The 16,726-nt window shown below is 31.5% G+C and overlaps 1 protein-coding gene across 15 annotated transcripts in view; it reads left to right on the top strand.

Moving 5' to 3' along the window:
- Positions 1 to 16,726, top strand: part of LOC143348816 (serine/threonine-protein kinase MARK2) — a 294,206-nt gene that overhangs the window by 139,809 nt on the left and 137,671 nt on the right. For 2 of the 15 annotated variants that reach the window (XM_076779457.1, XM_076779458.1), the window contains exon 2: positions 658 to 1,504. The exons of 10 other annotated variants lie outside the window; for them this stretch is intronic. In XM_076779457.1, the coding sequence (XP_076635572.1) occupies positions 1,112 to 1,504 (393 nt within the window). In that variant the 5' untranslated portion in view covers positions 658 to 1,111. Of the gene's footprint in view, positions 1 to 657; positions 1,505 to 16,726 lie in introns of those variants that run through there. 3 more of the 15 variants (XM_076779459.1, XM_076779456.1, XM_076779445.1) reach the window with 3 other exon arrangements.

The following is a 16,726-nucleotide window of genomic DNA, read 5'->3' as shown; positions in this document are numbered from 1 at the left end:
AGAAATTAAATTAGTCAATACAGTAATTTTACTTAAAACTTCTTAACTTATTCAACTAAACACAAATATTTCATAATTTCCGAATTTAGTTCTTTAATTTTTGTCTAAATTACTCAGTCGATATAGTAATTTTCTGTAAAATGAAATTTTACTTAAAATATTTCATTTAAATTTATAATATGAAACAATCTATAGATCTATTTCAACGACTATAATTTTCATCAATTAAGTTTTTTCTCGAATGCAATTATTGCCAGAAAATAACTGTCCTCTCTTAATTATTCTTATATTTTTTTTACCAGTAGTCCAATTTAGCCCTGAAACCCCATACAGCAGAAAATTATTACCCATAAAATACCATGCACGTACGAATTATCGAAATTAAAAGTGTCAAGAAGTCCACAAACGTCGCCATACTGCTTTTTTATTTCGATAATAAAATATAGAGTTCTCGATACGGTCAGCAGAATCCTCGCCTTCCACCTGCCACAGAAACACCTGCGTGCCCGCAGATTTACTTGTTCCACCTGTCGTAACTCCATTCGAAAACAAACAAAAAAAAAGAACTGAAATTCAAAAATACTCTCCCGGAACGTCGCGCTGCCACTCGAAAATTCATCGTCGCTCCAGCCTTAAGCTTCTGTTTCCCCCCTACAGATACACAGATCGCGACACGGTTCTAACGACCACGTTTCAGTGAACGCGCGAGAAAAAGATTGTGCGTATCCGTTCCACCCTGATAACTGCGCGCTCGAACGAACAGTTACGCGGGAAGAGCAAATGAGTGGGAGGCGACGTCTCGAAGAATCGGAACGCCCACTGCAAGCCAGAAGATACGGTGAAAATTTCTGCTTCATCGGTGTATCGTTCGGGATACTCGACGAGTGAAGAAAGTTTGCTGGCATCGAGTCGACCTGAAGGGCGGAGGAGTCGAGAGAGTTGTATTATGCGTGGAGGGGCGTAGAAGTTCTCGATACGACCCTGACACGTGGTAAAAGGGCAGATCCCCCCGTGAAGATCGCCTGCAAAGGGTAGCACGACCTTCTCGGTCCCCCCAAAAGGTGAAGGAAAAGTCGCCAGTATTGCGCCGCACGTAGAAACGGTGGCTGCCATGTACGTGACGGAGACGGGCGGCCACAGGGTGGCTCCTGTGCCCGCCAAGACCAGAATGGTCGAGTACAAGACGATGAACGAGGCCAGCGAGGGGCGCGGCGGCGGTGGCGGCACGCATCTGGCCGCCACCGTGAAGAACACGGTCCGACGTCTGCTGCGGCGTACCAAAAGTCACCGTGACGCGCCGCAGGCGAACGTTACCGCCGCGACGCAGACGCAGAACGGGAACCACGCGAACCACGCGGCGGTCACCGTGAGGGCGAAGCCAAACAACGCGAACGACACGGCGCAGAGAAGGTCGCAGCCGCCGTTGCCGCCATCGTCCTTCGAGCGGTACTCGAGCAGAAACAGCTACGTCAGGCGAGTCTCCAGACCACGCGTGAAACTTCAGGTAAGAGAATGCGAGGGAATATCCTCGAGAAGATCGAGTTTTATCAGCTGCTTTCGCGGGGCGAGAGCAGCTGCGAGATACATGCAACGCCGCTACTTAATTAAGATGTCGATTGCCCCCGGAGGGGAAGTTCGTTCGTGGAAGTGGGAGTTGTTTTTAGTTGGAGGGGAAAAAGTTCGATGCGACTTTTTCAGGTGCGTCTGGATGCAGAGTTTTTTGGTAGGATGTTGTTGGGTTTTTTTTAAATTATTTGTTGCATAATATTGTATGTTTTGTAATATCTTATTGAAAATTTTGAATATTTTATTGAACGATTTTTTACATTTATCTATTCTGACTTATGTAGAAGTCTAATGCAATTTAAATAGGGATTAATAATTTGTATGATACGAGACAATACCAAATGTTAGGTTCGTGAATCGAGTGACCCGCTTAGTTGTGACATATTCGCGACCATGCTCATCGTATTGATGCGACCATTTCACGTGCACTTGGAAGCAAACTTTTTTGGTAGGATGTGTTGGGATTTGTTGAAATTTAGCGGGTTTTATTTTGGGATTTTTTAAAGTTATTTATTGCATAATATTGTATAATATTTTGTAACATTGTCTTTAAAATTTTGAATATTTTATTAGACAATTTTTTAAATTTATTTATTTTCACTTATATATTGAAATTCGTAGTTAGTTTCAGAGTTTTCATTATCACGTTCACTGTCCGGTCTCTCAGCGTCGTATCCAAAAGCATGGCGCTGTGACCCGTATATGGGCCATGGACAGTGAACGTGTGTGTTAACTCTAGTACTGAAAATTAAATTCTCTCCCCTTGACTTTCGTAAAATACAGTTACAGAAAATGGGAAATATTTCAAACGAGGCTACGTTTGATAATAATTTCATCAATATAATATTAAATATACAATGTTTATATATTCTTAAACCTGATAATTAAATCTACAAGTGTGCAAAGTTTCAATAGAATCTTTGTTAGTTTCAGAGTTTTCATTATCACGTTCACTGTCCACTCTCTTAGCGTCGTATCCAAAAGCATGTTACTGTGACCCATATACGACTCATAGACAGTGAACGCGTTGACGGTTGAAAAATCGTTTAACGCGTTCACTGTCCGCTCTCTTAGCGTCGTATCCAAAAGCATGTTACTGTGACCCATATACGGGTCATAGACAGTGAACGTATTGACGATTGGAAAATCGTTTAACGCGTTCACTGTCCGGTCTCTTAGCGTCGTATCCAAAAGCATGTCGCTGTGACCCATATACAGGTCATAGACAGTGAACGTGTTGACGATTGAAAAATCGTTTAACGCGTTCACTGTCCGGTTTCTTAGCGTCGTAACCAAAAACATGGCACTGTGACCCATATATGGGTCATGGACAGTGAACGTGTGTGTTAACTCTAATACTGAAAATTAAATTCTCTCCTGCAATATCTATTACCTTAATCTTGCTCTAGAAAGTCTAAATAAAATAAATATAGCTTTCCACGTTGTTTAATCGAACAATAAGCAATATCATTATTATGCATTACGATATATTAAACTTTATATTCGATGAGAGTTGCGTCGTTTGTGTCGGGGCTCGAAGCACGAACGTTTCTAAAGTGTAGCTCCTTTGTCGTCAATCACAAAGACGGTCACGTTTTCTATTCGTTTTGCTCATTGTTTATTCCCTTTTATCGATTCACGTTTACGTAACCATAATTTAGCATCTGCAGCATAAATGACCAATTTGCCCCGGACAATTCCCAGAACGACACTTATGCAACGAACCGACGTTTTCGCGCGAAAAATATTCAGACGTCTTCGTGAAAGCGACCACCATATTTGGGACCAGGTTCGATGCTTCGACGCAATTAATACGGAAAATTACTCGAACGAGTGAATCATCGGTACGGAGAACGTATATGGAAGCTTAAAGTGTGCTTTTCAAGGCCCTTTTATGAACTTCGAAATTTCAAAATAAATCGTAGATTTTTAAATTTGTAAATAGTAAATATAATGAGATAAGGTTTGCTAGGAAACGTGTTTCCTATCTTTATTATCTGCGATTTTTCAATTTAATTTTCACCTAACATAGATTAAGCTTCCCACCATTTCTAGTAATAGATATGACGAGAAAGATAAGACTTTTATATAACGAATACTAATATAGAATCGATTACGTTTGTAGATTTAATTATCAGGTTTAAAAATATATAACATTGTGGGGACAAATATTCAATAATTTTTGGAATATTGATGGTTAAAGTTTCATTTTTATGTGCAAATATAGTTTTAATCTATTAATTATTAATTACCATCATAGGATGTGGTGGTAGAGTAAGAGACTCCTACCCAGTTGGTCTGAGTTCGATTCCCGGATGGCCACATGACTTTTTTCTCTTAATATAAATAAGTTTTAATAATGAAATTCATACATAAAAATGATAATTAGCTTTTAAATAAAGTGTCTTTCCAGTTATTAAAATTTACAACGTATATAAACAATATAAAAATGTGGTATTGATACCATGGTGGTAATTGGCAATATAAAATTATATTTGTAGATAATAATTAAGCTTGAATCATTAATATTTCAAAAATTATTGAGTATCTAGAATATTTATATATTCTTGAACCTGATAATTAAATCTACAAGTAGACAAAAAGCTTTAAAAGAGAATCCTTTGTTAGGTTCAGAGTTTTCATTAACACGTTCACTGTCCGGTTTCTTAGCGTCGTATCTAAAAGCATGGCGCTGTGACCCATATACGGGTCATGAACAGTGAACGGTATTGACGGTTGAAAAATCGTTTTACGCGTTCACTGTTCGGTTTCTTAGCGTCGTACCCAAAAGCATGGCGCTGTGACACATATACGACTCATAGACAGTGAACGCGTTGACGGTTGAAAAATCGTTTAACGCGTTCACTGTCCGCTCTCTTAGCGTCGTATCCAAAAACATGTTACTGTGACCCATATACGGGTCATAGACAGTGAACGTATTGACGGTTGAAAAATCGTTTAACGCGTCCACTGTCCGGTTTCTTAGCGTCGTATCGAAAAGCATGGCGCCGTGACCCATATATGGGTCACGGGCAGTGAACGTGTTATAACTCTCACACTGAAAAGTAAATTCTCCCCTTGACTTTCCGTGAAATACAGTTACAGAAAATGGGAAATATTTCAAACGAGGCTACATTTTAAAGAGTAAAATTCTTATCCGGGAAAATCCAGATAGAAACAAAAATCCAATTATAGAGCGAAATAAAGGTTCGATCGACCAACGTGAAATTGCTATCCGGGGTTATTGCTTATCTATTATTCCGACCGTCTCTGGTTTTCATGGGACAAATCCTTCCCCCGTTGGGACACGTAAGACGATCGAAACGTTCTTCTCCGAACAACGAAACGTTTCGAGGAACTCTGCTCGTGGATCGTAGTCGAGTCGATCCGCGAAACGACTGGTCGTTAACAGTATAATTGACCTCGTAAAAACCGCCGTACGAGCTTAATTGCTCGTCGAATATATCCGTGTGGCTCCGTCGTACGACGTCGGGGAGACACAAAGAATATTCCATAATTTTCCAAGTTAATTTTTTCAATTTTTATTTTCATGGTAATTTCATTTGAAAATTCTTAACTTATTCAAATAAATATGATGTTCCACAATTTCTCAATTGAGTTTGTCAATTTCAGATATATCGTCGTAATTCTAGGCGCGTTTCGAAAATTTCCGCGAAGCTCCTCTCGCATCTTCAGCCTCCGCGATAATTACTTCCTCCGTGTCGAAACAATGGATTCTTGTGGATACACGCCGCGCTCGTGAAACGCTTCTTTGTCCGACGAGAAACACTTGTTCGTTCGCTGGCAGAATAGCCAGTCGTTTTAAAAGGACCTATCGTCGTCGATGGAATTCGATCGATTGTTTCTCGCTAGACACACGACTATGGCGCGTGTTCGCTCGTTCCTTGTACGGAGCACACTCGCGACGAGGTGCGTTTCCAGCTATCTAATCTATCGCCAGGCAGTTGCATTTTTCCAGTCTGCCAGTGTTCGGTGCGTCGCTAATTCGCGTCGACGTAAATCAACGCGACGCTTGTCGAGCGATATCGCGCTAGGGAATTTCGTCTAGAATATTCTAGGGATTTTTTTTTATCGATTTTTGTAGTCTTGTTTCTCGACGATATTTTTTGCTGGTTTTTCAGGAGTTTTTAAATGGTTGGAAATGGGAGGGAAAAATTATATTGGGTAATTGTTTAAAAGACGAAATTCAGGAAATAGTACATTGTTAACAATTGTTATTCTTTTATCATTATTATTGGATGAAAATATATTAACATCAATAAAATCGAACGTGATTTATAAGAAGGTTTGTTCATAATTTATATGTCAACAAGAATAGTAAAAATTTCAAAAAATTATATTAGACAATTGCATAAAACTAACCTCAAAATTAAAAATAAAATACACTGTTTAAAATTCTCTTTTATAATTATTATTGAATGAAAATACAATAGCATCAATGGAGTCGAATGTTATATAAGAATGTTCGTTCGTAATTTGTGAATTTTTATAAATATTGTACACTATTTAAAATTTTTAATCTTTTATAATTTTTAATGGATGAAAATATATTAACATCAATAGTATCGATCGTGATATAAGAAGGTTTGTTCATAATTTATAATTGGACAAGAATAGTAAAAATGGCAAAAAATGATATTAGACAATTGCAGAAAACTAACCTCAAAATTTAAAAAATAATACACTGTTTAAAATTGTAAATCTTTTACAATTATTATTGAATGAAAATATAATAACATCAATGGAGTCGAATGTTCGGTAGTAATTTATAAAATATTTATAAATATTATACACTATTTAAAATTTTCAATCTTTTACAATTTTTAATGGATGAAAATATATTAACATCAATAGAATCAACCGTAATAATGTTTATTCATAATTTATATTCTGACAAGAACAGTAAAAATGTCAAAAAATTATACCAAACAATTGCATAAAACTAACCTCAAAATTTAAAAAATAATACACTGTTTAAAATTGTAAATCTTTTACAATTATTATTGAATGAAAATATAATAACATCAATGGAGTCGAATGTTATATAAGAATGTTCGTTTGTAATTTATAAAATATTTATATTTAAAATTTTCAATCTTTTATAATTATTATTGGATAAAAATATATGAACATCAATAGAATCGACCGTGATAATATTTATTCATAATTTATAATTGGACAAGAATAGTAAAAATGGCAAAAAATAATATTAGACAATTGCAGAAAACTAACCTCAAAATTTAAAAAATAATACACTGTTTAAAATTGTAAATCTTTTATAATTTTTAATGAATGAAAATATATTAACATCAATAGAATCGACCGTGATAATGTTTATTCATAATTTATAATTGGACAAGAATAGTAAAAATGGCAAAAAATGATATTAGACAATTGCATAAAACTAACCTCAAAATTAAAAAAATAATACACTGTTTAAAATTGTCTTTTATAATTATTATTGAATGAAAATATAATAGCATCAATGGAGTCGAATGTTATATAAGAATGTTCATTCGTAATTTATAAAATATTTATATTTAAAATTTTCAATCTTTTATAATTATTATTGGATAAAAATATATGAACATCAATAGAATCGACCGTGATAATGTTTGTTCATAATTTATATTCTGACAAGAACAGTAAAATTGTCAAAAAATTATACCAAACAATTGCATAAAACTAACCTCAAAATTTAAAAAATAATACACTGTTTAAAATTGTAAATCTTTTACAATTATTATTGAATGAAAATATAATAACATCAATGGAGTCGAATGTTATATAAGAATGTTCATTCGTAATTTATAAAATATTTATATTTAAAATTTTCAATCTTTTATAATTATTATTGGATAAAAATATATGAACATCAATAGAATCGACCGTGATAATGTTTATTCATAATTTATAATTGGACAAGAATAGTAAAAATGGCAAAAAATGATATTAGACAATTGCATAAAACTAACCTCAAAATTTAAAAAATAATACACTGTTTAAAATTGTAAATCTTTTACAATTATTATTGAATGAAAATATAATAGCATCATTGGAGTCGAATGTTCGGTCGTAATTTATAAAATATTTATAAATATTATACACTATTTAAAATTTTCAATCTTTTATAATTTTTAATGAATGATAATATATTAACATCAATAGAATCAACCGTAATAATGTTTATTCATAATTTATATTTTGACAAGAACAGTAAAAATGCCAAAAAATTATACCAAACAATTGCATAAAACTAACCTCAAAATTTTTAAAATAATACACTAATTAAAATTGTCAATTTTTTATAATTATTATTGAATGAAAATTGTAATAGCATCAATGGAGTCGAATGTTATATAAGAATGTTCGTTTGTAACTTATAAAATATTTATATTTAAAATTTTCAATCCTTTATAATTATTATTGGATAAAAATATATGAACATCAATAGAATCGACCGTGATAATGTTTATTCATAATTTATATTTTGACAAGAACAGTAAAAATGTCAAAAAATAATACCAAACAATTGCATAAAACTAACCTCAAAATTTTTAAAATAATACACTAATTAAAATTGTCAATTTTTTATAATTATTATTGAATGAAAATTGTAATAGCATCAATGGAGTCGAATGTTATATAAGAATGTTCATTCGTAATTTATAAAATATTTATATTTAAAATTTTCAATCTTTTATAATTATTATTGGATAAAAATATATGAACATCAATAGAATCGACCGTGATAATGTTTATTCATAATTTATATTTTGACAAGAATAGTAAAAATGGCAAAAAATGATATTAGACAATTGCAGAAAACTAACCTCAAAATTTAAAAAATAATACACTGTTTAAAATTGTAAATCTTTTACAATTATTATTGAATGAAAATATAATAACATCAATGGAGTCGAATGTTCGGTAGTAATTTATAAAATATTTATAAATATTATACACTATTTAAAATTTTCAATCTTTTATAATTTTTAATGAATGAAAATATATTAACATCATTAGAATCAACCGTAATAATGTTTATTCATAATTTATATTTTGACAAGAACAGTAAAAATGTCAAAAAATAATACCAAACAATTACATAAAATAATTGCATAACCTCAAAATTGAAAAAATAAAACACTGTTTAAAATTGTCTTCTATAATTATCATCGAATAAACATATAATAACATCAATGAAGTGAAACATAAATTATTAACGAATATTCTTTTATCATATTTTTACAAGAACAGAATAAATAAATAAAGAGAATATATCGATCTCCTGGAAAGGAAAAATTCTTCGAAGGAAACAATCGCCAGTGTCGAATCACGTTTCTTGGTTATCGATACTATACTGGCGTGCCATATTCCCGCGTTGGTTTCCTTTCACTGATCAAATATGCGTACACATTGTGGCTCAGGGTAATAGGAGGTCGCCATTGCCATCTGCGCAGGTGCAGCGCTCTCTGTCCACGATGAATCGCGATTGTGGTCGTCGAGCGTCCACCTGGCAGAGCTGCTGCAATCAGCTATAAAGAATGCTGCGAGCAATGTTCACCGTACGACTGGAATCCGTAATTTCTCCTATAAATTGCACGATTTATTTAACGATTTCGTTCGCCACCATTGTTTACACAATACGCCATTTCGATAGTCGATAAAATTTGTAATATACAGGGCCAACGCTGGGAAAAATTTTAATGGGAGATTCTAGAGGCTAAAATAAAACGAAAATCAAGAATAACAATTTGTTGATGGAAGCTTCGTTAAAAAGTTATTAACGTTCGAAGTTGCGGCTGTAGAACGGCAATTTGTCCATCTATTTGAATTTTTTTCTCGAAAATGCGCAGGATTTCAGGGTTATGTCTGTTCACCAAAAATGATTGTAATTGACCACTGCAACCGAAAATAATTTTTCCAGAACGGTTTGAAATTTTTTTTTTCACCTAAAAATTTGGGTACCCGTGTCGATTTTTCTTAAACGTTCGTTTTTTATTTTTGATAATTTCATTTGACGCCCTACAGAAAAGTTGTCTAATACTTTTAAAGTGCTCGTACCATAATTACACGCAATTGCTCGAGGGTGAAGTATTATGGGGCTATCAAACCTAACCTCAAAGTGTGTTCGTCGACTCTGAGAGCCGTATACGTGAGAATCTCGCGTCATCGCTTCGCTCGACTGTGATTCCTTTCTTTTGTTTGGATAGCAAACTATGATTCCTTTCTCTTGTTTGCTCTAGCCCCGTCTAATATACACTGGGACCACAAAGAAAAGACCTGAGAACAATATCCTCGCTTACGATAGTATTTCAAATCAAAATGGCGCTGTTTATTATACGATTCAATTACAAACAATTTCTTAAAAGTGCATTCTTCAATTTTATTTAAATTTGTACGCACAAATTCATAAAAGAAAAACAGATTTATTTATGAAATATTTTGCAAATGTGAAAAAACTTGTTGGTTTCAAGTTTCAAGAAAATTTGTAGTTGCAAAGAAAAGAAAATAGACTTCTTAAAGTTCCATATGAATACTTGTAATTAATAAAACAAAGTAATATCTTTGTTTGAAATAATAATTGTATTATAATAATTGTATTATAATAATTGTATTATAAAAGACTCACTTAATACAGTCTTTCGAATCAAGATGGCGCTGTTTAACACCTAATACGATTCAATTAAAATCAAAATGGCGTCGTTTAACCTCTAATACGATTGCAAGCAATTTTTCAAAAGTACACTATTCAATTTTGTTTAAATTTGTACGCACAAATTCATAAAAAAAAAACAGATTTATTTAAGAGATATTTTGCAAATGTGTAAACTTGTTGGTTGCAAGTTTCAAGAAAATTTGTAGTTGCAAAGAAAAATTTGTTAAAATTCCATATGAAAACTTTGAATTGATGACAAAATAATTAGATTTTTGTTTGAAATATAGTATTACTATGATATAGTTACTTAATATAGTATTTATAATATTTTGCTTAATAATAATTGTATTATAAAAGACTCACTTAATACAATCTTTCGAATCAAGATGGCGCTGTCGAACACCTAATACGATTCAATTAAAATCAAAATGGCGTCGTTTAACCTTTCATACGATTGCAAGCAATTTTTCAAAAGTACACTATTCAATTTTGTTTAAATCTCTACGCACAAATTCATAAAAAAAAACAGATTTATTTAAGATATATTTTGCAAATGTGTAAACTTGTTGATGTTAAGTTTCAAGAAAATTTGTAATTGCAAAAAAAAAATAGACGTTAAAATTCCATATAAAAACTCGAAATTAATAAAAAAAAGTAATAATATCTTCATTTACAATGTCTTTACTTACAATAATATTTCAAATCAAAATGGCGTCGTTTAACCCCTTGCAAAACGATCCAATTACAAAATATTTATCAAAAATACACTATTCAATTTTATTTAAATTTATTTACACAACTTCATGAAAGAAAAAAACAAATTTATTTCACAAATATTTCACAAACGTGAAAATGTGTAGGTTTTGACTTTCAAGAAAATTCGTAGTTGCAAAAAAAAAATAGACGTTAAAATTCCATATAAAAACTTAAAATTAACAAAAAAAAGTAATAATATCATCATTTACAATGTTTTTACTTACAATAATATTTCAAATCAAAATGGCGGCTTTTAAACCCTTGCAATACGATTCAATTACAAAATATTTATCAAAAATACACTATTCAATTTTGTTTAAATTAATTCGTACAACTTCATGAAAGAAAAAATCAAATTTATTTCACAAATATTTCACAATCGTGAAAATGTGTAGGTTTTGAGTTTCAAGAAAATTTGTAGTTGCAAAAAAAAAAATAGACGTTAAAATTCCATATAAAAACTCGAAATTAACAAAAAAAATAATATCTTTGTTTACAATGGTTTTACTTACAATAATATTTCAAATCAAAATGGCGTCGTTTAAACCCTTGCAATACGATTCAATTACAAAATATTTATCAAAAATACACTATTCAATTTTGTTTAAATTTATTTACACAACTTCATGAAAGAAAAAAACAAATTTATTTCACAAATATTTCACAAACGTGAAAATGTGTAAGTTTTGACTTTCAAGAAAATTTGTAGTTGCAAAAAAAGAATAGATGCCAAAATTCCATATAAAAACTCGAAATTAACAAAAAAAATAATATCTTTGTTTACAATGTCTTTACTTACAATAATATTTCAAATCAAAATGGCGTCGTTTAAACCCTTGCAAAACGATTCAGTTACAAAATATTTATCAAAAATACACTATTCAATTTTATTTAAATTAATTCGTACAACTTCATGAAAGAAAAAATCAAATTTATTTCACAAATATTTCACAAACGTGAAAATGTATAGGTTTTGAGTTTCAAGAAAATTCGTAGTTGCAAAAAAAAAATAGACGTTAAAATTCCATATAAAAACTCGAAATTAACAAAAAAAATAATATCTTTGTTTACAATGCCCTTACTTACAATAATATTTCAAATCAAAATGGCGTCGTTTAACCCCTTGCAAAACGATTCAATTACAAAATATTTATCAAAAATACACTATTCAATTTTGTCTAAATTAATTCGTGCAACTTCATAAAAAAAAACAAATTTATTTCATAAACGTGTAGATTTTAAACTTGAAGAAAACTTATAGTTGCAAAAATAAATAGACTTATTAAAGTTCCATATGAATACTTGTAATTAATAAAAAAAAGTAATATCATTGTTTGAAATATAGTATTATTCTAATATAGTTACTTAAAACAATATGTGTAGTATTTCACTTAATAATAACTATCATAAAAGACTCACTAAATATAGTCTTTCGATTCAAGATGGCGTCGTTCAACCTCTAACACGATTACAAGCAATTTCTCATAAGTACATCGTCCAATTTTCTTCAAATTTATTCATAAAAACTCACAAAACAACTAATTTATCTCACAAATATTTCACAAATGTGAAAATGTATAGATTTTAAGTTTCAAGAAAATTTATAAAAAAAAAATGGACTTATCAAAGTTCCATATGGAAACTTGTAGTTAATAAAAGCGTAGTAAAATCTTTGTTTTGATCGTACATTTCCGAAAGAAAGTGATTTCGATAAGAATTGTACGTAATCCCGATAGAGGAAGAGTGGAAACGTTGCCACGGAGATAGCTTTGGGTTGGAGGAGGGGGGCCAGTTACGAAACGCAACCTTGATAGATCGTGAACTCGGCGGTCGATTTTATCGCGCCATTGGGTTAGTGGAACGAAACGAATTTATTTGTTAGGCATGTGACTAATGTTGCCCGTAGATCCGGCCGCCAGTTTCGCAATGCACGCTGCAACGTGCTGCATCGCGAACAGGTGACAGAACCCTACATACGTATATGGAGTTCCAGGTTGCACGCTACGCTGCCTGGTGCCGCCGTACGGAACTAATCGACTCGTGACAGCAACGAGACATTTCTTTTTAATCGAGGCTTTGCGCTACGGCGAAACCTCCTTAACGCGTACCCCAGATCAATACTCGTAGACTTATCCACCAGGCAGACATTTTGCTTTTGAACAAAAATTAAAGTTCAAAGATTCGTCGAGATTTATCAAATCGAAATAGTTTTTTTAACGTCCTATCTTGAGAATATTTATTTTAACAGAAAAATATGATATATTATTATTCAAATTTAATTTTGAATGAAATTTAATTACTTGAAACTAGAGACTTATCAACGAGGCAGACATTTTGCTTTTGAGGAAGAATTAAAATTGAAAGATTCGTCGAAATTTATCAAATCCAAACAGAGTTTTTTTTTAACGTCCTATCTTGAGAATTCTAATTTTAACAGAGAAATATGATATATTATTATTCAAATTTAATTTCGGTATTTTATTAATACTTTTTTTTTCTAAAAATTGTACCGTTTAAGTTTAAGTATTGACAGCCAAAATAATGAAATTTAATTACTTGAAACTAGACTTTTCCACGAGGCAGACATTTTGCTTGTGAGCAAAAATTAAAGTTCAAAGATTCGTCGAAATTTATCAAATCCAAACAGAGTTTTTTTTTAACGTCCTATCTTGAAAATTTTTATTTTAACAGAAAAATATGATATATTATTATTCAAATTTAATTTTGAATGAAATTTAATTACTTGAAACTAGAGACTTATCAACGAGGCAGACATTTTGCTTTTGAGCAAAAATTAAAGTTCAAAGATTCGTCGAAATTTATCAAATCCAAACAGAGTTTTTTTTTAACGTCCTATCTTGAGAATTCTAATTTTAACAGAGAAATATGATATATTATTATTCAAATTTAATTTCGGTATTTTATTAATACTTTTTTTTTCTAAAAATTGTACCGTTTAAGTTTAAGTATTGACAGCCAAAATAATGAAATTTAATTACTTGAAACTAGACTTTTCCACGAGGCAGACATTTTGCTTGTGAGCAAAAATTAAAATTGAAAGATTCGTCGAAATTTATGAAATACAAATTGAGTTTTTTTTTAACGTCCTATCTTGAGAATTTTTATTTTAACAGAGAAATATGATATATTATTATTCAAATTTAATTTTGGTATTTTATTAATACGTTTTTTTTTTGTAAAAATTATACCATTTGAAATGAATTAAAGTAAGTGAGATAATTATTGTTTTAGTATTGACAGCCAAAATAATGAAATTTAATTACTTGAAACTAGAAACTTATCCACGAGGCAGACATTTTGCTTTTGAGCAAAAATTAAAATTGAAAGATTCGTCGAAATTTATGAAATCCAAATTGAGTTTTTTTTTTAACGTCCTATCTTGAGAATTTTTATTTTAACAGAGAAATATGATATATTATTATTCAAATTTAATTTCGGTATTTTATTAATACTTTTTTTTTTGTAAAAATTGTACCATTTAAAATGAATTAAAGTAAGTGAAATAATTATTGTTTAAATTTAAGTATTGACAACCAAATAATGAAATTTAATTACTTGAAACTAGAGGCTTATCCACGAGGCAGACATTTTGCTTTTGAGCAAAAATTAAAATTGAAAGATTCGTCGAAATTTATGAAATCCAAATTGAGTTTTTTTTTTAACGTCCTATCTTGAGAATTTTTATTTTAACAGAGAAATATGATATATTATTATTCAAATTTAATTTTGGTATTTTATTAATACGTTTTTTTTTGTAAAAATTGTATCATTTAAAATGAATTAAAGTAAGTGAAATAATTATTGTTTAAATTTAAGTATTGACAACCAAAAGAATTAAAATTAATTATTTGAAACTAGACTGTTCCACGAAGTAAACATTTTGCTTTTGAGGAAGAATTAAAATTCAAAAATTCGTCGAAATTTATCAAATCCAAACAGAATATTTTTTAACGTCCCATCTTAAGAACTTATTTTTATTTTAACCTACTAAAGAATAATCCATGTATGATATATTATAATAATATTCGAATTTAATATTTTTTATTTCATTATTTAGTAATTTTTGTTATAAAAATCTAACCTTCTAATCAATAATTAAACTACATAAAATAATTATTGGATAAATATTGACAACCAAATGATACAATTTAATTATTCAAAATTAACTGTATATCACTCCATATTACAAGCTTATTTTTTTTTTGTCTTTTACCAAAATATTCAATTCAAAATAATTAAATCTACAAAAAACACTAACAATAAGTGAAACACTCACTTTTCTAGAGTCTGTTTTTGCTTCGACGTACTCTTTAAATCAAGTTATGAATGATTTTCGTAATTTGTATATCGCGTCGTAAACACAAGTTTCATTGCTTAATTAGGCGTGTCTCGTACGCTAGTAACTGCTGAACGATAACGTTCGATTCGATTTCCCCAATTACGGAGTATCTTGTGTAATTCCAGCCACTCCCATACTTATCGAAGATACACGAAAGTGTTGCCATAGCTTTTGTCGGCAGACAGGATGACGTGAAATTATGAAAACGCTTTTAATTCGTGTTATCGTCTTTTTTTACGCGTTATCGGGAGGTCAGAGGTACCAGCGGAGAACAAAATGTTATTATTGTCGTTCCCGTGCAGATGTCACCGTTCTATTTTGACGTTTCGTGAAATTTGCTGATTTCGTTCATTCTTGTTTTCGCGTTCAAAGATTTATCGTCCATCATTGTCTCCAGTTATACGTCTCTTTCTATATTAATACGTTTATCGTCTCGGATTTAACAACAGTGGAAACGTATTTTTTTCTTATATTATTTGCCAAGAAAAATTACGTAAATAAATCACTCGGATTTTCTGAGCTTTTTATATCGTGTTAACACGTTCACTGTCCGTGATCCGTATACGGGTCATGACACCGTGCTTTTGGATACGCCGCCGAAAAACCGAACAGTGAACGCGTTGAACGATTTTTCAACCATTAACACAGTACACTGTCTATGACCTATATATGGGTCATGGTACCATGTTTTTAGATATGACGCTAAGAGACCGGACAGTGAACGCGTTATACGATTTTTCAACCGTTAACACAGTTCACTGTCTATGACCCATATATGGGGCATGACATCATGTTTTTAGATATGACGCTAAGAGACCGGACAGTGAACGCGTTGAACGATTTTTCAACCGTTAACACAGTTCACTGTCTATGACCCATATATGGGGCATGACATCATGTTTTTGGATACGCCGCCGAGAGACCGGACAGTGAACGCGTTGAACGATTTTTCAACCGTTAACACAGTTCACTGTCTATGACCCGTATATGGGTCATGGTACCATGTTTTTGGATACGCCGCCGAGAGACCGGACAGTGAACGCGTTGAACGATTTTTCAACCGTTAACACAGTTCACTGTCTATGACCCATATATGGGGCATGACACCATGCTTTTAGATATGACGCTAAGAGACCGGACAGTGAACGCGTTATACGATTTTTCAACCGTTAACACAGTTCACTGTCTATGACCCATATATGGGGCATGACATCATGCTTTTGGATACGCCGCCGAGAGACCGGACAGTGAACGCGTTAGTAAATATAATTTGGCCCAGAGACTCTTTCAAATAATGTTTTAAACATGACCAGACATTTTTTTATTTATTTATTTATAACGTGGGAAAAAAGCTTTCGATT

The sequence above is a fragment of the Colletes latitarsis genome, chromosome 12 (genome assembly GCF_051014445.1).
Source record: "Colletes latitarsis isolate SP2378_abdomen chromosome 12, iyColLati1, whole genome shotgun sequence".
NCBI lineage: Eukaryota > Metazoa > Arthropoda > Insecta > Hymenoptera > Colletidae > Colletes > Colletes latitarsis.
The sequence above is the reverse complement of the archived record's forward strand: the minus strand, read 5'-3'. Positions and strand labels throughout refer to the sequence as shown.